The 22,049-nt window shown below is 44.7% G+C and overlaps 1 protein-coding gene across 1 annotated transcript; it reads left to right on the top strand.

Moving 5' to 3' along the window:
• Positions 1 to 55: 55 nt before the first annotated feature.
• On the top strand, positions 56 to 21,825 carry SF3A1 (splicing factor 3a subunit 1). Its single transcript, XM_056859865.1, has 17 exons — positions 56 to 177; positions 3,285 to 3,397; positions 4,132 to 4,336; positions 5,547 to 5,804; positions 7,107 to 7,181; positions 8,966 to 9,116; positions 9,987 to 10,180; positions 12,146 to 12,263; positions 12,359 to 12,544; positions 13,216 to 13,337; positions 13,468 to 13,710; positions 14,075 to 14,285; positions 15,899 to 15,928; positions 18,172 to 18,326; positions 19,355 to 19,456; positions 20,654 to 20,725; positions 21,637 to 21,825. The coding sequence occupies exons 1-17, from the start codon at positions 115 to 117 to the stop codon at positions 21,736 to 21,738; spliced, it is 2,400 nt and encodes a 799-aa protein (XP_056715843.1). The 5' UTR covers positions 56 to 114; the 3' UTR covers positions 21,739 to 21,825.
• The last annotated feature ends 224 nt before the right edge of the window (positions 21,826 to 22,049 follow it).

The following is a 22,049-nucleotide window of genomic DNA, read 5'->3' on the forward strand; positions in this document are numbered from 1 at the left end:
CCTCTGTTTCGGACGCGGTTGCGCGCGTTCTGCGTGGCGCCGACATTTTGTCGTTTTTGTTAACGGAGTTGGGTGTTTCTTGCTGCGTTCCTAGCGCCGGGTTGAGGAGGCACGATGCCGGCCGGGCCTGTGCAGGCGATGGCGCCTGCCCAGCCAGCGCCACCTGAAGCGAAGCAGGTACAACTATCTAGAGAGAAGGCTCCCCCTCCCCCTTTCGCTTCTCCCCATGTTTGAAGTGCTGGCCTAGTGAAAGGGGCGGGGAGCTTGTATGTCATGACGCTTTGCGGTGAGAACCGTTGCATGCTGGGAGTTGTAGTCTTTAATGCCATCGTGTGTCCCTTGTTTACTGTGCTTGCTAAACGGGAGGTCCCGGGCTACTCAGTGAACGGCCGATAAGGCCCTTTGCTATAACCGTCGCTCGCCGCACATCCCGTCTTTTATCTCTGTGTTAGGCCGAAGGACCCAGAGGGTTCAGTGGTAGAGCATCTGCTTGGCATTAAAAGGAAGTATTTTTTTCACACAACGCATAGTTAAATTGTGGAACTCCCTGCCCCAGGATGTGGTGATGGCTGCCAGCTTGGAGGGCTTTAAGAGGGGAGTGGACATATTCATGGAGGAGAGGGGTATTCATGGTTATTAGTTAGAATGGATACTGGTCATGCTGCATACCTATTCTCTCTAGTATCAGAGGAGCATGCCTATTATTTTGGGTGCGGTGGAACACAGGCAGGATACTGCTGCTGCACTCGTCTTGTTTGGGGGCTTCCTAGAGGCACCTGGTTGGCCACTGTGTGAACAGACTGCTTGACTTGGTGGGCCTTGGTCTGATCCAGCAGGGCCTTTCTTATGTTCTTATGCAGAAGGCTCCAGGTTCAATCCCCGGCATCTCCACTTAAAGGGATTAGGCAAGTGGGTGATGTGAAAGACCTCCTCTGCCTGAGACCCTGGAGAGCCAATGCTGGTCTGAGTAGACAGTACTGACTTTGATGGACCACGGGTCTGGTTCAGTATAAGGCAGCTTCAGTTGTGTTCAGAGCCAGTATACCTCAAAGGAGTGGGCGGCTGATTTGGGCTTGGCAGGGCTCCCAGGTGCGGTGGGACAAATTATCACTTTGCAAAATCCCCACACGGGAAAAAAATGCATGGGTGAATTCTGCCCTGCGAGAACTGGTGTAGTGTATTGTCCAGCATCCTGTCTCACATAGTGGCCAATTTGTGTTGCAAAAGGTCCTTAGTTAAAATTTCACCTCTGGCACAAACTCATCGGGTGACCTTGGGCAACCCATACCATTACAAACACCCAATATCCAAATAAGGGGTTAATGAAAATGGACTACCTTAGAAGGTTGCCAAAGGTGGTGGTGTTTAACGCTTAATGCTAAGTGTTTATATAGTGATTTAGGCTAATGTTCTTTACGAGAGCCAGCATGGTGTAGTGGTAAAGACCAGTGGTTCGGAGCAGTGATCTGGAGAACCGGGTTTAATTCCCCACTCCTCCACGTAAGCAGTGGACGCTAATCTGGGCAACTGGGTTTGTTTCCCTGCTCCTACACACGAAGCCAACTGGGTGACCTTGGGCTAGTCATTCTCAGCCTCACCTACCTCACAGGGTGTCTTGTTTTGGGGAGGGGAAGAGAAGGTGACTGTAAGCCGATTTGATCCTGCCTTAAGTGGTAGAGAAAGTTGGCATGTAAAAACCAACTCTTCTTTAAGTTAGTTCTGCATTATTTTATTTATTGGGTTTCTGAATCTGCCTCTCAACCACAATTTCTAACATAGCTAGTGAGATACCTTGATGGTGCAATCCTGTACAATGAAATTACAATGCAATGGGCTTACACTGGAGCCACTCTGAAATGGATTGCTCTGTAAATGAGTTTCATGGCAGAGAACCTAAGAATGGCCCTGCTGGATCAGACAATGGTCCATCTAGTCCAGCATCCTAAGTCACACAGTGGCCAACCAACTGTCCTGGTGGGCCAACAACAGGGCATAGAGGCTGAGCCATTCCCTTGATGTTGCCTCCTGGTACTGGTATTTAGAGGTTTACTGTCCTCTTTAGTCATCATGGCTAGTAGCCACTGATAGATCTGTCCTGTGTGAGTCTTGTCGAATCCCCTTTTAAAGTTGGCTGCTTGTGGCCATTGCTACATCCTCTGGCAGCAAATTCCACATTTTCGTCACTTGTTGTATAAAGAAGTTCTTCCTTTTATTCATTCTGAATTTCTGCTGCCCATCAACTTCATCTGATACCCTCGTTCTAATATTTTGGGAAAGTTCTCTCTGTCCACTCTCTGTACCTTTTGCATAACTTTATAAACCTTTATCATATCTCCCCATAATAATCTCTTTTCTAAATTGAAAAATCCCAGACTCTTCGGTGATGGGTATGTTGCTGCTATGTAAAACATATCTTACTCTTGTGTTTCAATTAAAATTGTTTTTAATCTGACTCAGAATTGGGTAGAGTGTGCTGGTTTTAAAGGTCTGTAGACTTGACAGTGATTTTCTACGTATTCTTTGTATATGTTGTGTTTTATTGCAGTTAGCCACAGTGTGAACCTTTTAAAATAAATGTAATAAATTTGAACCAAATACTTCCTAGTTTATGGCTCAGTCTCTATGCTTCACTTTTTGTGCATGAAGGAACCTTTCATACCCAGTTACAATTAAGTCCAGTAGCACCTTATTGGGTCTTAAGGCACTACTGCACTTGAATCTAATTGTTCTACTGCAGACCAACATGACTACCCTATAGAACTATTTTCATACCCAGGTTTTATATCTGCATCTTCACAAATAGAAGATTTATAGTGCTATCCTAAAAAGTTACACCCTTGTAAGCCCTTTGGCTTCAGTGGACTTAGGAAAGTGTAACCCTGCTTAGGGGAGCCTTGTTTGACAATGCTGCACACTCCATTTTTGGGAACTTGTACATCTGATTCCTGGGGGATTTCCTATCTAAGCAGCTTCTGGGGCCAAGCTTCTAGTGAATGTAAAAATTCCATGGAGGACAGTTGCATAATAATTTCCACGTGGTGTCCTGAATAACTGAGTTGGGGTGGAATCTCCCCTTTACAATATTACTGTTTGAATGCTAGCAAAATGTTCCCACAGGAAGAGTTCTCTTTGTTGAAAGAATACTTCTGGGTCCCACATACAATAAGTGAATGACAGCTGTGCAGATATATGTTTTCAGCAGAAAACACACTTATAGTTTGATACTGCGTAGACCAAGGAGTGTGGGAAATATCACAAATTTTTCAATTTATTTTTTATTGCAGCCTGAGGATGAGCCAAAAGAAGAAGCAACACCAGCCAAGCCTGTTGTGGGAATTATTTACCCACCGCCAGAGGTTAGAAATATTGTGGACAAGACAGCTAGCTTTGTGGCCAGGTGAGTCACTGTAGACTGGGCTCATGTAATATTGGTGCTTTGCAAAGATATACAAGAGATGTGGTCTGGGAGCATCAGCAGGCTCAGAGGGACGGATTTTTATTTTATTTAATTTTTTGCATTTATATGCCGCTTTTCCAAAGAAAAAGTTGCCCATAAGGCAGCTCACAAATTTTAAAAAGCAAAAAATGATAAAAACTTGACAGCATAAAAATGCAGCAGGATACACACCGCTCAACTGGAGGCTTGAAAAAAGAATGATGGAGCGAAAACAATTATCTGCCCCTCACAGCCTTTAAAGAAAAGAACAGACTTAACTTTATATCTATCTTGCAAAGCAAAAAGCTAGGCAAGCCTCTTCAGAGGTAAACTTCTAAAATTGTAGAATTTTCAGAGGTAAACTTCTAAAATTGTAGAAAAGGGCAAGAGTCCAGTATCACCTTAAAGACTAACAAAAATATTTTCTGGTAGGGTATGAGCTTTCGTGAGCCACAGCTCACTTCTTCTAAAATAGTGTTATCACTTCCCTGTGTCCTGATCAGATGTGAGAGAACGTAGAGACGAGGAGTCGGAGCTGTTTAAGAAGTCCTGGCCATGGATTGTTAATTTGCGTTATATAAGAAGGCAGTAATTATGTAAACATAATGCCCTGTTGTTTTGGCAGTCTGTGTGTGGCTTTCCAGGGAGAGTGTGATTTTTTTTTGGGCACTGACTCTTGCTTTTTAACTTTCCAGAAATGGTCCTGAGTTTGAAGCCCGAATCCGTCAGAATGAGATAAATAACCCAAAATTCAATTTCTTGAACCCCAATGATCCTTACCATGCCTACTACCGGCACAAAGTCAATGAGTTCAAGGAAGGGAAGGCCCAGGAGCCCTCTGCGGCTATTCCAAAGGTCATGCAACAGCAGCAGAGTGCACAACAGCAACTTCCTCAAAAGGTAAATAGTTTGTCTGTCTCTGGTCCAGGTGTGTGAAGGTTCTAGCAGCCTGTCTCCATCTTTTCTGTCCCTCTAGGACAGGGGTTGGCCAACCACGGCTCCTGAGCCGCATGCGGCTCTTTGGCCCTCTGAGTGCGTCTCTCTAAACTTGGTTCAGAGCCCCTGCTCTTGTGCCCGCTCGTGCCAGCAGCCAGGCTGCGGAGCCGGCGCGCCTGAGAGAGAGAGAGAGAGCGCGAGAGAGCAGGCGAGCGGGCGCGCTGTCTCTCTCCCTCCCCCGCCATGGAGAACGGCCGGGTCCCCCTTGCCCTCAATGGTTGGGAGGCTAAAGCCTCCCCTCCCCTCTAGCTGTGCAGTTGCTGGGCGGGCGGCTCGGCGGTTCTTGGCCTGCCCCGCCCGCCTATCAGCTGTTGGGCGGGGCAGGCTTCCTTTGGCGGTGCGTCCCCGTCTTCTGCAGCGCCTGCTCCGTTCCCCTGTTGTTTTCCCTCCTCAGAGGCCATGTCTACCCACTGGCTTTCTTGGTGGTAGAACTGGACTCCGAGGAGGGGGGAAAGTCCCCCTTCAGAGGCCAGGTCTACCAATTGGCTTCTATGGGCCTCCGGAGGCCAGGTCTACTGCCAAGAAAGCCAATGGGTAGATCTGGCCTCCCAATGGGACTCAGCCAGAGGCCAGGTCTACCGATAGGCTTTTATGGCGGTAGACCAGGCCTCCAGACAAGGACTCCGGACGGGGAGGGGAAATGGGAGGTACTTACAATTTAATTTTTATCAATAAATAAGATCACTATTAAGTATGATATCAAGTTTTATTCAGTGTACCGATAGTTTAATTAAGACTTAAAACTTTAATTAAAGTTTATTAAGTTAATAAACAGTGTACCTACCTATATAGTTTAAGAAATTTGGCTCTCAAAAGAAATCTCAATCGTTGTACTGTTGATATTTGGCTCTTTTGACTAATAAGTTTGCCGACCCCTGCTCTAGGAGATGAGGTGCCCCACCTCTGAGAAATTACTAAGAATAATGGTTTTCTACTATATATAAAGTCATTCTGAGAAGATTTGCTTTTCATTATAGTAAAAACCTTAGTAATCAGTGCTACATTACTTTGGAATAATGTACATTCAGGCTGTGTGACCTGTGCACTTCATTGAGGCAGCATATTGGTCCCTTCAGGCCAGTCGTTCACCCATTTGTATATGTTCCTCCCACAGGTACAGGCCCAGGTGATTCAGGAAACTGTCATTCCAAAGGAGCCCCCTCCAGAGTTTGAGTTCATTGCAGATCCCCCGTCAATCTCTGCCTTTGATTTGGACGTGGTAAAGCTGACCGCACAGTTCGTTGCTCGGAACGGCAGGCAGTTTCTCACCCAGCTGATGCAGAAGGAGCAGAGGAACTACCAGTTTGACTTCTTGCGCCCTCAGCATAGCCTCTTCAACTACTTCACCAAACTGGTGGAACAGTACACCAAGGTAACTTCCTGGATGTGGCCACGCTCTGGAAGATGTTCAGTACAGTCCAAGAGCAGGTTTCTGCCTTAAGAGGCAGCAAATTTGCCTTTCAAAGAGATAAATACAAGTTTAGTGTTATGTTTCCTATCTGTGGGGTTGCAAAGAAATGCTGGTATGGATGCTGGGCAAAGTGGGTTCTCATTCTGATTACATGTTCAGTGGTAAGAGGGAAACTATTTCCCAGTGTCTAGGGAAGCAATTGGAGAAGCAACCGAAAAGTTTCGTGCCTGAAATAAAGCACTAAAGGCAATTCCACATACCTCATACGATCTAGTATACATCAGCAGACATAAACAGCAGCAGCAGCAGCTATGTTCATTGCCATTGTACCTAGTTTCTGGAAACTTGCCAGTTTTAGGCAAGGTTGCATATATTCTCAAGGGCTAGTTGTGTTAGTCTGTTACAGCAAAAATAAAGGAGAAGTCCAGTAGCACCTTAGTTATTTACTAGTTCAGTTAATTTAAATTAGCGGGGACCCAAAGGGATTTACATAGTTCTCCTCTTCTCCATTTTATCCTCACAACAGCCCAGTGAGTTAGATTAGGCTGAAAGTGTGTGACTGGCCCATGGTCACCCAGCAAGCCTCCATGCCAGAGTGGGCATTTCAACCTGAGTCTCCCAGATCCTAGTCTGATACTCCTGAACACTGTACTATGCAGGCGCTCTCACCTTTAAACCTTGACAGTATTTATTTCAGCATATGCTTTTGTGAATCACAGCTCCCTTCTTCAGACACTTATTGTTGTTCTGCAGGAGTGCAGAAAACACACGATATGTGTTACTAGGTACAAATGTCGCCTTCCTGAGAATGTCAGGATTTTTTTTAAAGCAAGCTTTTTAGCACATATTGCTGTAAAAAGAATAGGAAGTGTGTGTAACAATTTCCTGCTAAAATCCCAGCAGAGTGGTAGATGAATCAAGTCTCCAGTGGTTAGAGGTGGGGTTTCAGGGACCTTCATTGTCACTACCTGTAACTAGTAAAGCCAGAATAAATTATGTAATGTGTTCAACATTCATAATTTATACAGTTCACTATCTGACTTTTCTTGATGTAGAATTTGGATTGCAAGAAGACATGGTTGAATTTATTTTCTTTAAAATATTTATATTCCACACTTTTAATGCGAACCTTCGCAGAGTATCTTGGATTAGCGTGGTTTCCATGCAGTTTTGTTTTTTTCAGTGGACTCACTGCTGTAGGAATGGAGTAAAACTTTAATCAGGACTCTAGCCTTCAGTAACATCTTGAAAAATGTGTTTCAGATCTTAATCCCACCTAAGGGCTTAATTATAAAGCTCAAGAAGGAAGCAGAAAACCCCAAGGAAGTATTGGACCAGGTAATCAAGAAATAATTTTATGGTTTTTCTTACAAGTCTTAATTAATTTTTCTTTTGTGAACCCATAATTTTACATTTTAAAAAACCTGCCTCACAGTGGTCATTGAGATGCCTGAATCGCAAGCTGGTCTTAAGTTTTTATGTCAGCAAAATTCTGTTTCTTTATGACAGGCATGAAATCTGCTTGTTTGCTGTCCTTGTGTGCTTTCTTCCTGGTCACAGATTGCAGTGAAAAAGAAACACTTGTATTCAGGCTGTTATTTTTCAGCATATGCTCTTTGCCTTTCTCCCCCGCCCCGAAGCAAAAAACTCTACAAAGCATTTCACATCACACCAAACTGGAGGGTGACTTGAATCACAATCCGTATGCAAGTGGAGGAGTGCGCAAGCATGGCAGGCAAGCCGTATTTGTGCCTGTGACAAAGAAACAGAAGTTTGTAATGTCTGAATGTGGCCCCAAGTCAAGAATTAAAAGAGATGAAATATAGCGAATCTGAACGGCAGTACTTGTAGCAGGGGTGATACCTGTTTTCAGCTCTTTTTTTTTCCTTACCGGAGCAGCACTTTATGTGTTTCCCCCTCCAGAACATTTCAACATACCCTACCATTTGTAACTTTCAGACAAGTCAAGTCTGTGCGTATACTATATAAGGTCTACCACTATCAACGACTGCGGCTTATTTAGTTGCTTCTATAACCTGGACTGGTTTCACAAAGTCTGTAATAATGAATCTCCCCAAACCAAGATAAAAATCTGTCAGAAGTCTCCTTGTGGGCAAGTAAGGGGAAATGGGCAGGCTGCTCGCAAAACACCGTTCCTCCATGCCCTCAGTGGTACAGTTTAGGTAACTTGAAATTCTGGGCTTAGTGGTTTTATGGCAGTCCCCCTCCCTTTAAGACTGTAATGTATGTTAAATGGAAAGCCCTTCTTTTGAGAGCATTCTGCTGAACCCATGAGCTGAATCCCTGGACTTCAGCCCCAAGGTTGAGCATCAAGGGCACCACTGCATGTCCAGCTGATCAAAGGAAGGGACTGACGTTATAAACCCGTAGCATTATTTAGAGAGCCTCAGGGAAACCAGAAACAAAAAGTAGGGAAAAGATGGTTGTTCCTTTGATACACAACTGGAGATTAAGGCAAAGTGAGCTGATGTTATGTTCTCTGGCTCAGTGAGGGTCCCAAGAGGGGAGGTTGCATCATTATAGTGTTCATTTAGGGAAGCTACCTGTGAATTTTTGGCAAGCCGTTGGCTTAGCTGTGAATTGCTCCTTTTTAGCTGGAGTGATCTTTTACACCTTTGTGAAAAGCAGCTTATAAATCTTATTCATATGTTGCCATTCTGTTTAACTTCCAGTGTTTTCTAAATGTGCCGTATAAGACCAACTTTGCATATAGCATTCTGTTACTTTTTGGCAGGGGAGTCCTTTGGGATTATTGAGCTAATCATGAAATTGGTTTCTGCACATTTTGGTGTGGTCAGTAGATCTAAAGCTGTAAAGATTAATTCTGCAGGTGTACTATAGAACGTATAGAGTTTGGACATAGATGTAGGGTGAGGTGTGAGATCTTAGCTAATGAGTTTATAAACAGAAGATGTGCTAGTGCTGTGACACCGTGTTTCAGATATGTCCCTGAGGGTGTCCTGAAAGTTTTTAATTGGCCAGCGCTTAGTTCAGTGTAATTGCTGTACGATACTGCTAGAGTGGGAATAGGTGAGTATGCCTTGCATACCACAACCAGATGTCCATTTCCCATTTTTTGTGCCTTTTCCCTTCCTGGGCAGGCATGCTACAGAGTGGAATGGGCCAAGTTTCAGGAGCGAGAGCGGAAGAAGGAAGAGGAAGAGAAGGAGAGAGAGCGTGTTGCATATGCCCAGATCGACTGGCACGACTTTGTGGTGGTGGAAACTGTGGACTTCCAGCCCGCTGAGCAAGGTTAAATCATCTATTGCTTTTTTGGGGGTGAGGGGGTGGGGACAACTGTGTGTGTGTGTGTGAAGTTCCTTCAAGTCGCAGCCGACTTATGGCAACCCCTTTTTTGGGGGGAGTTCATGGCAAGAGACTAACAGAGGTGGTTTGCCAGTGCCTTTCTCTGCACAGCAACCCTGGTATTCCTTGGTGGTCTCCCATCCAAATACTAACCAGGGCTGACCCTGCTTAGCTTCTGAGATCTGACGAGATCAGGCTAGCCTGGGCCATCCAGGTCAGGGCGGGGACAACTAGCACTTACTTATTAAAGCACGTTTTACCGTTCCCTTTTCATCCTGCAAGGCTCCACAGGCAGCTTACAAGCACAATTAAAGAAATACACCACAGTATTAAAAGGAACAGTACTAGAGCAAGAAATAATGACTGAGATCAGCTACATAAAAACTAGACACAAAATCAAACAAAATGACAGAAACCCAATATGTTAGAACCAAAAAATCTATACATAATAGTCCGTTTAATTGTTTTGCTTAAATTTTCGCAAAGGGTCAGTGTAACTTGTGTATGTTGAAAAAATGCCACCCACCTCAAGGAGCAGGAAGTAAATTGTGCTGCTGCCAAGATCATAGTGGAACTGGGGTTCAGATCCAATCAAAGAAGAAAAGGTTGCTTGTGAACAGAAATAGAGTTAAGATCCTATAATACTGCCTCTCCTCCAGTCTTTCTATTAATTATCAGCCCAGTTGGACTCTTAAAGCAGTTTTCAGTTAAAATTGTGTGATGCTCATTGCAATGAACTGCATTGTGTATGCATCAGAAATTGCTCTGCAATTAGGTGGTGGTGAAGAAAACTCCCCCCCCCCCTTCCTGTTACAGGGAACTTTCCTCCTCCCACCACCCCTGAGGAGTTGGGAGCTCGCATTCTGATCCAGGAGCGCTATGAGAAGTTTGGTGAAAGCGAGGAAGTGGAGATGGAGGTAGAGTCAGACGATGAAGATGAGAAACAAGAGAAGACGGAGGAGACCCCCTCCCAATTAGACCAGGACACTCAAGTGCAAGATATGGATGAAGTGAGTATTTTGTGAATGGTTTTATTTGCATTTAGCCATAGGCCATTACAAACATATCAAGGAGATGAAGTGAGTACTGGTCAAAGTCATTTTATTCCGGCAGGGCTTGAAAGTGGGCTGGCAGATGTTTTTGAAATGTCATCCTTTCAGCGTGGTGTAGTGGTTAAGAGCGGTGGTTTGGAGCAGTGGACTCTGATCTGGAGAACCGGGTTTGATTCCCCACTCCTCCACATGAGCGGTGGAAGCTGATCTGGTGAACTGGATTTGTTTCTCCGCTCCTACACACAAAGCTAGCTGGGTGACCTTGGGCTAGTCACACTCTCTCAGCCCCACCCACCTCACAGGGTGTCTGTTGTGGGGAGGGGAAGGGAAGGTGATTGTAAGCCGATTTGATTCTGCCTTAAGTGGTAGAGAAAGTCGGCATATAAAAACCAACTTTTTCTTCATCCTCAATCCCAGAGTTCAGTGAGGATTTAAGGTTTTTTAGCTGCATAAATGATGTCCTAGATTATCAGTGCTATGCTGAAATGATACGTTGAGTATTAATGTCTGTAATATAATTCTGAGAATGGAGGTTAGGAAAATGATGAAAACATTCTATGGCCGTGTTGGTGAACCTATGGCACGTGTGCCGGACTTGGCATGCCGAGCCCTCTCTGTGGGCACGCGCGGGTAAGTTGAGCAGCCGTCGCGTCTGCCTTCCCTGGACTCCCTGCCGCCCAACTGGGCGGCGGGGGCTTTGAACTGCTCAGCGCTGCGGAGCAGTTCAAAGGCCCCCCCTTCCCTGGACTCCCCCGCTGCCCAGCTTAGGGGCTTTGAACAAACATTAATTGTTCAAAAGCATGCCAAATGCAAACATTTACCTTTCAATAAAAAGTTGTTTGTATCATTGAAAGCTCTTTTACTGTGTTTGTCTTTTAAGGCAAAAGATGTTAATGTATGTGTTGTTTTTTCTAAACTAAAACCTCAGTATTCAGGTTAAATTGCCGTGTTGGCACTTTGCGATAAATAAGTGGGTTTTGGGTTGCAGTTTGGGCACTTGGTCTCTAAAAGGTTCACCATCACTGTTCTATGGGCAGAAGAGGAGTTTGAAAATCAGCTAGTCCCATCCTGTACAAGGGTCTATCAAATTTAACTTTGCAGTCATGGTCCATATCAATCATCTTGGCAAGTTATCCCCGTTGTTCAAAGAATAGCCTTCCATAAGCCAGGAGGTGGGACAGCCCAAATTGATAAATAGTTCTGTTGACACATAAGCCATCTTTGTCTTTTTATCAAACAAACCAAAATCTAAAGGTCTTCTAAAGAAGGAGACCTACTTAGCATTACCACCTGATCGCTAATCCAGTCTGGGGGGAAATTCTCTTCTGGCCCTCACATGGAGCAGCCTGAATGTCCAGCAAGTTCCGTTCATGAACTTCCCCAAATTAAAACTTGGTTTTATCCCTCCTGCGGAACATCTCTGGCCATACTGATTTGGATTAGGGTGGACACAGCAGTACCTGTTCCTTAATTCTGGGGCCATCGGATCACGTGCTTCCCATCTTGTGTGAGGATGCTCTTAGTTAAGGCTTGTTATTATGTCTGCGCTGGTGTTAACAATGATTAGTGTTAACCAGGGTGTAGTCATAAGATTTGTAACCAGTGTTTAACACTGGTTTCAGAGCTGTAACCATGGTTTGAAGTAGCTCATCCCAGTCAGTTAATCATGGTTAAGGGACAGGAAACATGCTTACAGCAACTGTGTTTTTGGTTGCCTTATCAAAAAGAACATGCTGTTGATAGTCATTCAGCAGCACAAGGACACACAGCAGGGATTAGAGTTGCAGTCTTTCAGAGAACTGGGGTGGAGGGTCAGATCATTTTTTCCCCACAGGTTGCAGCACCACCTCTATTGGTTGATGCGAACAAATTAGGCTTAGGTCTGTGTTGAATCTTCACGATCTCTCATTTTCAAATGTAAAGGGCTCTGATGAAGAAGATGACAACCAGAAAGTTCCACCACCTCCAGAAACTCCAATGCCGCCGCCACTGCCCCCTACTCCAGATCAAGTTATTGTCAGGAAAGATTACGATCCTAAAGGTAAGCTGATGTCTTTTGACTTGCGCCTCTTGCTTGCCAGATCCCAAGGGTAGCTAAAGTAATCTGTAACAATGTGGCTTTCTTTTCTTCTGCAGCTTCCAAGCCTTTGCCACCCGCCCCAGCTCCAGATGAGTATCTGGTTTCCCCCATCACTGGGGAGAAGATTCCTGCCAGCAAAATGCAAGAACACATGCGAATTGGGCTTCTCGATCCTCGCTGGCTGGAGCAAAGAGATCGTTCCCTCCGGGAGAAGCAGACTGATGATGAAGTTTACGCCCCAGGTCAGTCACGCACAGCTCCTAGCCATGGTTGTAGAAATGCTCTGTTCTTCTTCCAGCCTTTATTCAATTAACTACTTCCTCCAAACTTGTATTTAAAGGGGAGAGCATAGTCAGGTCCTTTAAAAATGCTTCCATGTTTTGTGTCCTTAAGTATCTGTAAAAATGTGCATTACAAGAAAAATAATTACATTGGATTAACTCTGAATTTTAAAGGGAAAGTTATCAGTTGGCCCTTTAGGGTTCAGCTATTCTCAAAGAATAGTTTCAGGGCAGATGTTAAGTTGAATTGCAGAGACAATGTAGTACTTCATGGCAACACAGAACATGTTCTGAAGGCACGTGACACTCTACTGCTGAAGATCACTTGATCTGTCCCTGTGAGCTTCCTGGATTTGTGATCATTTGGGAGCCATATGTAAACTGCCTTGAGCTCTTTGGAGGAAGTGGGTGTAAAAGAGTATTAAAATAAAATCTGCCCCGTGTTTGAGTTACACAGAACCTTTGATGTGGCAAACAGAAGGTGAAACAAAAGTAGATCGCAAAACTTTTTCAACAGGTTCATTTTGTCCTGGTTATTGCGGAGCAACAGCAACAGGTGGCTTAGAGCATTTGAATGGTGCTGTGTTTTGTAAAATAAAACCTGGTCAGCAGTTTTGTTCCTGTCTGTCTAGGCTTGGATATCGAAAGCAGCCTGAAGCAGCTGGCTGAGCGCCGTACTGATATTTTTGGTGTGGAAGAGACTGCTATTGGCAAGAAGATTGGGGAAGAAGAGATCCAGAAGCCAGAAGAAAAGGTATGGCAAGAGCTAGGCTGGCTACTTTCAGTACTGCTGTGAATGAGAAGGGATGGAAGTTGTCCCCCAGCAGGCTTCTTATCATTGGTCTTAATGCATCTCTTTAATATCGCCCATTTTCTTTCACCAGGTGACCTGGGATGGCCACTCCGGCAGCATGGCCCGGACTCAGCAGGCTGCTCAAGCGAACATTACCCTCCAGGAGCAGATTGAAGCTATCCATAAGGCCAAGGGGCTGGTGCCTGAAGATGACAGCAAGGAGAAGATTGGTCCGAGCAAACCCAACGAGATGCCCCAGCCTCCACCCCCCTCATCGGCTCCAAACATCCCAACAAACGCTCCACCAATTGCATCTGTGCCCCGCCCTCCCTCAGTATGGGTTGCTGCTTACTTATGTCGCTCTTCCGAGAGCCAGCGTGGTGTAGTGGTTAAGAGCGGCGGACTCTAATCTGGAGAACTGGGTTTGATTCCCCGTTCTTACACGTGAAGCCTGCTGGGTGACCTTGGGCCAGTCACAGTTCTCTCTGAACTCTCTCAGCCCCACCTACCTCACAAGGTGTCTGTTGTGGCATGGGGGGGGAAGGGAAGGTGATTGTAAGCCGCTTTGAGACTCCTTATGGTAAAGAAAAGCAGGGTGGTATAAAAACCAACTCTTCGCCTACTTTAATGGAAAAGTCTGATTTCTTTCCTCCGCAAAAAAAAAAGTTCTTTTACAACCCAAATATTATGTCTTCTAGATGCCTCCTCCCGTCCGTACAACTGTCGTTAGTGCTGTCCCCGTCATGCCTCGTCCTCCTATGACTTCAGTGGTCCGTTTACCGCCGGGCTCTGTCATTGCTGCTCCCATGCCACCAATAATACATGCTCCTCGGATCAATGTGGTTCCAATGCCACCTTCTGGCCCACCCATGATGGCCCCACGTCCCCCTCCCATGATTGTGCCCACAGGTCAGTGCTGAAAATCTCTCTCTTAATAGTAGCCGTTTTCACACGTTACAGTGAGCGCAAATACATCTTGCCTGTACACCTGTTTGTATCAAAGAGCTAACATTCGTTCACTTTACGAATGATACCGAGGACCAGTACCTGGATAAGCATGGGATTTGTATCACGCATCCAGTTGTGCATGCATTGACTGTAACATGAGAATTTCTCAACGTGCATACAGATAACAAACAAGTGTACATTGTAGTGGATTGTACGTGCATTCACTGTAACTTGTGAACAGGGCTAGTGTGCTTAGCGTTTTATAACTGGTAGGTGTTTGCTCACTTAAAGTGAAGCGTGGGTGCCTCCTGATCGCCATTGGTTGGAGCCATTGGCTTGCAGTGGTGCATTATCCACAGCAGCTCCACAGCCTACTCCGACTGCTGCTCTAAGAGATGCCACATTATCATGCCAGTTTCTAAGTTCGCAAGTTTCATCAGGGCTGTTTTTAGCTATCTCAGAAACAGAACGAATCCCCAAAATTCCATGTGATTAATTGCTTTGCTTAACTTCATATTTAGCTGTTGTTATTTGCTGAATGAATTTGCTTATTTATTTTGAACATTTCTATGCTGTCTTTTCACCCAAATAGGGTCCCCAAGGCAGACTTGTGTCAACCTGGTAACGCTGCTTGGCTGTAATTACATTTAGTTCCACTTCTGCTATAGCTGATGGATCAGGCCACCACTTAAAAACAAAAACAAAAATGGTAGTTTGCTTCATCCTGAAGTTCATGCTGGCAACAATATTTATCTAGGTGGCTTTTTTAGTCCAAATTTTTGAAGAGGAGGGACTATACAGTGGTCAGAGACAGAATTGCTCCTCTTAATTCCAATTCAATTGTCCTTTCCCCCCAAAAAACAAGATCTCGATTTCACCTGCATCCAGTTCATCTCTCTGGCTTATCCCCCCGCCTCAACCTTCTCCTTTATTCATGGAGGGTCAGACGTCTAGTAATTAATCTTTACTTTCCTTGACCCTCTTTTTCACATAGTTCCTATTCCAGAGAGGTTTTATGCAAATTGTTCCAGTTTCTTCCTTTGCCACCAGTACCATGTTTCCCATAAAACTAATCTCCCAGAGGTATTCTGCAGTTGTGCAAAACAGGGGGAAACATGGGCAATTTAGCACTTCCAAATTGCCTATGCCTTTTTGAGTACCCTAGAAACATAACATCCCAAATCAGCCAGAAGAGTATATCCGTCATTGTTCGTTACTTTCCCAGCATACCTTGTTGATACCCGTATATGTTATAGGTTGTGTCTACAAAATTTAAAAAGCCAGATATACATATTCCAGTTGCTTTTAAACATGTAGGGGGTTAATGCCATTAAAGGTTTTTGTATTGTAACATGTAGGGGCACTTGGGGTTTAGACTTGCTTTGCACTCAAATGAAAGTTATACTGTGTTACAGCATGCACTGCAGTATCATGCAGGGCCAGAGGATGATCTAGGACTGTCCCATACAGTTTTGGTTTAAACTCGAGATCTAAACAGGCTTTATATGAATATCATAGGTTGCAGCTGAGTGGAGCCATTTGACTAACTGTTGTATCTAATTGTTACAATATAGGATACAGACAGGGACCAGTCAGCAGTCCAGGTAACTTCTTAAATGTCACTGTGACCTCAGCGGTAATACGGCTAATCACTAACCTTCAAAGCCAAGCTAATTTGCATGCGTTCACTTCTCTTGTCTGTCCGGAGTGGTGCGAGGGGGATCCTGGCCGTGGTGTGCGTCTGTGTGTCAGTAGTTTTGTTCTTGTAGACTTCTTGGCCCGAGTTTAACTGCTCTTGAAAGGTTTTGTGGCTGCATGCTAGCTTGGGGTGCTGGTGCTCCAGGTACTCTTCTTATTGCTAGAGAAACCAAGGCAGGAACACAGGAAGTGCCCTTCCCAGGTGCCAGATCCATTGGTATGCCTCTCAGCTGTATTGCACCACAGCAGTTTGATAACGCAATCGTAAACCCAGTTTGCCTAGCCAACGAGGTCTGGCTGCTTTGTGTGTACAAATCAATCTGTCCTCCGAGTTTCAGATAAGTCGTTCAAGGTTGCTGCCGTGTTGGCTCAAGTCACTGACTGTCACATGGTGGTGCTCTTGTCCAAAATTATCCTAATGCCTTTTTTCCCCAATACTAAACCCTCAGTAATTCCAAGCCAAAAAAATCGACAGTGGAGTTGGATGTTGATATTTTAACGTTGTACAATCTCTGAACCAAGCATTTGAAGTCCAGGTTATCTAGAACAGGGCTTCTTAAACTTTTTCCGCTCATGACCCCTTTTCGCCCAAGAAATTTTTGCGTGACCCCAGCTATATAGGTATATAAAATAGGTATACAAATTAAACTTTTACTGATAAAAAACCATAAAGAAATTTATTTTAAAACAGTTCTTTGGTATACGTATAATTTTACCATTTACTGTTGCCAAAATTTTTGTGACCCCCACATTCAGTAATGCGACCCCATATGGGGTCATGACCCACAGTTTAAGAAGCTTTGATCTAGAATAAGGTTGGGGGTTCACCCACAGTGGTTAAGTATATATTTAAAAACATAATGTGGGAATGAGACCAGCACATGCCTGTCTAGGTCTGGCCATGCGAATCAGGATTGGCTGCAGCTCCCTCAAGTATGTATACATTTGCTTTCATGTCATGTGTGAAATGGCCCTTAAATGTGATCATTACGGAAATCGAGATGTCTGACAGATACGTATAGTATGTGCAAGAAAATTATGTGAATAGTGTGAACTCTTCGTAAGAGTGACCATACAGTTGGAGGAAGCCTAGGAGGCCGCTTTAGCCTACTTTGGTATGGAAGGCACAAGTATGATTGAGATGCATTGAATTTTTTTTCCACATGCATAACCTTCACATTATTACTACAGAGCAACTTCCTATGGCTCCTGCTTTGTCAATTTGAAGTCCAGCCATCAGCGTGAAATTCATGCTTAGTGGATGCAATGCTTGGCTCTGAGATACTGGCCACGTCCCTATGTTTGTAGGTCAACTGCTTTTTGCTTGGAGTTACCACCGATGGCTTTCCTTTCTTGTGTCTGTCTTTGTTTCCTGAAGAGCAGGAGTGTCAAATGTAAGTCCGTGAAAGAGAGCTTCATTTCTTGTGGCCTTGCCAGTGAGTTTGGGTTCCTTATTCTTCCTCTATAGCAACATCTGGAGTCCCTCTGTAGTAGTACACTACCTCAGTCAGTTTATTAATGTTGTGGTCACGGACCTTAACAATAGCAAAGTTACAACTGAACCCCTTTGTAGTAACAACACTTGGTTGCTGCTGTTTATCTTTACGAGAAAACCATTCTGTCCTGTTTTTTCCTACATTGAGCTCCTCGGAGGAAGGGCCAGTTATAAAAGTGTGACACCAGATATGTCATCATCTTATTTCTTGTAACAGCCTTGTGGAGGGAGGTTAGAGAAAGAGAAAATGCAGATACTTTGCCAGGTCTCCCCAGTTCACACCCTGTGTCCTATTTGCTGTTGCTGCACTGACTTGCTTGCTCTGTACTCTGCATTGGTTGGTGTTTGGTAAGTCTTCTGTTACTGTGTTCACATTATGGAAGTGTCCTTTAGTGCAGTTGGGAGGCGTATAGCTGTTATGGCAAAGGGAGCTCGCAGCCCTGTAAGTGAGGGCTGAATTGTTGTGCCCTTGGTTGGCATTTGGGGTGCTTGCTTTCCCTCCCCCACCCCTGGGAAATGTAGATGGCGTGCTGTTGTGCTCTCCGGCATTTTCTACATTTGACACTGCTGCTTTAGGGATGTGCCAGTCAGTGCTCCCAAAAAAAGAGCTGTTAGTGATTTTGTGCAAAATTAATCCTTCCTCTCTTGCTTCAGCCTTTGTTCCCGCCCCTCCTGTTGCACCGGTTGCTGCCCCGTCACCTATGCCTCCTGTTCACCCTCCCCCACCCATGGAAGATGAGCCATCCTCTAAGAAGCAGAAGTCTGAAGACAGCCTCATGCCAGAGGATGAGTTTCTGCGCAGAAACAAGGTGCACTGCTAGTCAAAGCAATAGCACACTGCTTTTATATAGGAGGATCTTCCAGGGGGGCTTTTTGTTACCATGGAGGTTGGGCTGGGCGGTCTGCAGCAGCTCATTCCATTCAGGTTCAGATCAAAATTGCAGGTGCTTAATTTTCCGTTTCAACATGCTGTTTAACAAAGAGCTGTTTAATTACATTACTGTCCGGAAGATGCAGGGGGAAGCAGACTGGACAAACAAATTGTAAAAACATCTGTTTCCAGCATATCCCTTTGGGGCCCACCTTTTCCTGTGTCCCTTATATGACAGAAAGCTTTGTTATATGGTCAACAGATCTTTCAGTAATACAGTCATTAAAGCAAAATATAGTATTTGATTAACAGAGTTCTTATAGCATCTAGGTTCCAGTCCCAGTGGCTACATTGAAAAAGGCAGGCACTGTTTCTGTGATTTGCACAGTTCTGCCCAGCAAGAAGGATAAGGAACTGCTCAGCTGAACAGCCTGCTAACATGCCCAAGAATGGAGCAGTTAACGAATTTTAACATGGGAATTTGTTGGGGAATGTAATTGAAGGAGCACAAAGCCAATATCATTCCTCCATGAAGAAGCAAAGGGCTATTATAGGTTGACTATCCCTTATCCAAAAATCCGATATCCAGAATGATCCAAAGTGCCCACAAAGGGTAATAAAATGGCACATGTGCAGGCCGGTCACGCCAACGGCAGGTTCCCCACAATGCCCCACATGCATAAAATTATTTAAAATATTGTATAAAATTACCTTCAGGGTATGTGTGTAAAAGTGTATTTGAAACATAAATGAATTTCATGTTTAGACTTGGGTCCCATCCCCAAGATATCTCATTATGTATATGCAAATATTCCAAAATCCGAAATGATCCAAAACACTTCTGGTCCCAAGCATTTTGGATAAGGGATACTCAACCTGTACTGTACTGTATTTTATCTGTTTTCTTCCCTGTCTGGTTTCCTTTCTGAATTTTATCTGACAGTACTATCACATTTCCTCTGTTAGGGCCCCGTCACAGTCAAAGTCCAGGTTCCCAACATGCAGGACAAGACTGAATGGAAGCTGAATGGCCAGGTGCTGGTGTTCACCCTCCCACTCTCTGACCAGGTATGTGGTCCAGGGCTTTCTTTAAATAAGGGACGGGCAATTTCTGTATTCTCAGATGCTGCTCTGGTCCTCAGACACATGAACACATGAAGCTGCCTTATACTGAATCAGACCCTTGGTCCATCTAAGTCAGTATTGTCTACTCAGTCAGGCAGTGGCTCTCCAGGGTCTCAGGCAGAGGTCTTTCACATCACCTACTTGCCTAGTCCCTTTAACTGGAGATGCCGGGGATTGAACGTGGGACCTTCTGCATGCCAAGCAGATATTCTACCACTGAGCCACGGCCCCTCCCCTCCAAGTCACGTGGAAACTAGCCATGTATGTTTGTGGCACAGACTCCCCTTTTGAGTGACCATAATAAAGCAGGCACCGTTTGCCAGTAAAGGCTTCTTTACTTGGAGTGTGAGCACTCGGGCATAGTGTTACGTATGCGTCTGTTTGCATCTTGTATATAAAATCAACAAGATGTACAGATCATCTCCACCTCAAGCAGTTTGAAAACATTTTTCCTGCAAATGAAGGCTGAGCAGACATGTAGCGGCACCTCAATTGAAAACTCGGCCACAGATGTGTTTCGCGTGAAGGGCTGGGTGTGGCTGGTGAGCCACTGGTTTTCCTATCCCTGCCTTAAACTGTATGCTACTTACCTGCAATGAGATGAGCGCAGAAGAATGATGTTTGTACTCTTAGAGACATGTCATATATCAGTTGTTCCCTTTCATCACCGGTCAGGTGGTTTTGTATGTCTGTTTCATGTTGTAATTGTGTGTTGTATATATTTTGTAGTTGAATTGTAACTTTGACGTATATAATTAGACACAGTAGCATATAAAGATAATTTTGCACCTTATACGTTCTTTCGCTCCTGTACTGATTTCCTAATCGCCTCGATACTAGTACAGTGGTGTCTATTTTCTCCCCCTAAACTGTATGCTAGCAGAGTGCACAGTTGGGGTTATGTTGGGCTCTCAATGTTGTAGCATTGCTGGATTAAGCCATTTGCACTCTCTGGGCTGAGGGATTCCTGTGCTGTAACAGAAGCAGAGTGGGATTGCTTGCATCAGCCCTCAGCGGTCCCTGCTGCCAGGCCACTGATAAAAGCCTCAACTTACGATATCATACTATTTTGTATGCTGCCGTCTGTCACTTGTCCAGTGCCCTGTTTGCTGAAGAGGGTTGTATTTCTCTGGTTTCTAGGTTTCCGTTATAAAGGTGAAGATCCATGAGGCTACCGGGATGCCTGCTGGGAAACAGAAGCTTCAGTATGAGGTTAGTGTTTGGTCACTTCTGCTTTGCCACTTGTAGGTGAATTTCACGTTTTTGTTTAAACATCGAAGTGCACTTGACTAATGATCACAGAGCCAGCATGGCATAGTGATTAAGAGCGGTGGTCTCTAATCTGGAGAACCGGGTTTGATTCCCCACTTCTCCACATGAGCGGCGGACTGTAATCTGGTGAGCCAGGTTGTTTCCCCCCCTCCTATACATGAAGCCTGCTGGGTGATCTTGGGCTAGTCACAGTTCTCTCAGAACTCTCTCAGCCCCACCTGCCTCACAAGGTGTATGTTGGGGGGCGGGACGGAAGGCAATTGTAAACCCCTTTGAGACTCCTTAAAGGTAGAAAAAAGCTGGGTATAAAAACCAATTCTTCTCCTGTGTTTGCAGCTTTCCATTACTTACCCATTAGCTCTATCAGGAACCTCCATTAGCTTGTTTAAGGTTGCATAAAGATTCCACCATTGATCTTCCATGCCTGGATAAGGCAGAAGGGAGCCAGCTTTTCTCCTAGATCACAGAGCAAGTGTGGTGTAGCGATTAAGAGTAGTGGACTCTTAATCTGGAGAACCGGGTTTGATTCCTCACTCCACATGAGCGGTGGACTCTAATCTGGTGATCCAAATTGGTTTCCCCACTCCTACACATGAAGCCTCCTGGGTGCCCTTGGGCTAGTAACAGTTCTCTCCGAACTCTCTCAGCCTCACCTACTTCACAAGGTGTCTGTTGTGGGGCGGGGAAGGGAAGGACATTGTAAACCGGTTTGATTCTCCTTAAAAGGTAGAGAAAATAGGCATATAAAAGCCAACCCTTCTTCTAAACATGAAGCAATGAATTCTCCCTTGTCTTTCCTTTGCTGAGGTTTGCTTTGGGCACTATCATAACCCTCTTGTTGTTTCTTGCAGGGCATCTTCATCAAGGACTCCAATTCTCTGGCTTACTACAACATGACGAGTGGATCAGTAATCCACTTAGCACTCAAAGAAAGAGGAGGCAGAAAGAAGTAGCACCCCTGTGGCTGGGAGCTGTCATATCGGTGCAGCTCCTGAGTAGCATCAGCATGGAGTTCCCACTCAAACTGGACTTTGGACCTTAATCTTGTATCTGGTAGTCCCTGAGCCCAGAGAAAATTGATCTTGCCCATTCAGTAGCTGTGCAATTGTGAACCAATATGTGTAAAGATGAATGGCTCATGCTATAGTCCAAATACTGCCAGAATTGTCCCTATGTTAATATTATTTCCAGTGGTTCTCCAGTTACTCTTTGTGGCGGAGGCCTTGCCTGGCTTTGATCGAATCCTACAGTATTTCACTTTTGG

The sequence above is a fragment of the Euleptes europaea genome, chromosome 13, assembly GCF_029931775.1.
Source record: "Euleptes europaea isolate rEulEur1 chromosome 13, rEulEur1.hap1, whole genome shotgun sequence".
NCBI lineage: Eukaryota > Metazoa > Chordata > Lepidosauria > Squamata > Sphaerodactylidae > Euleptes > Euleptes europaea.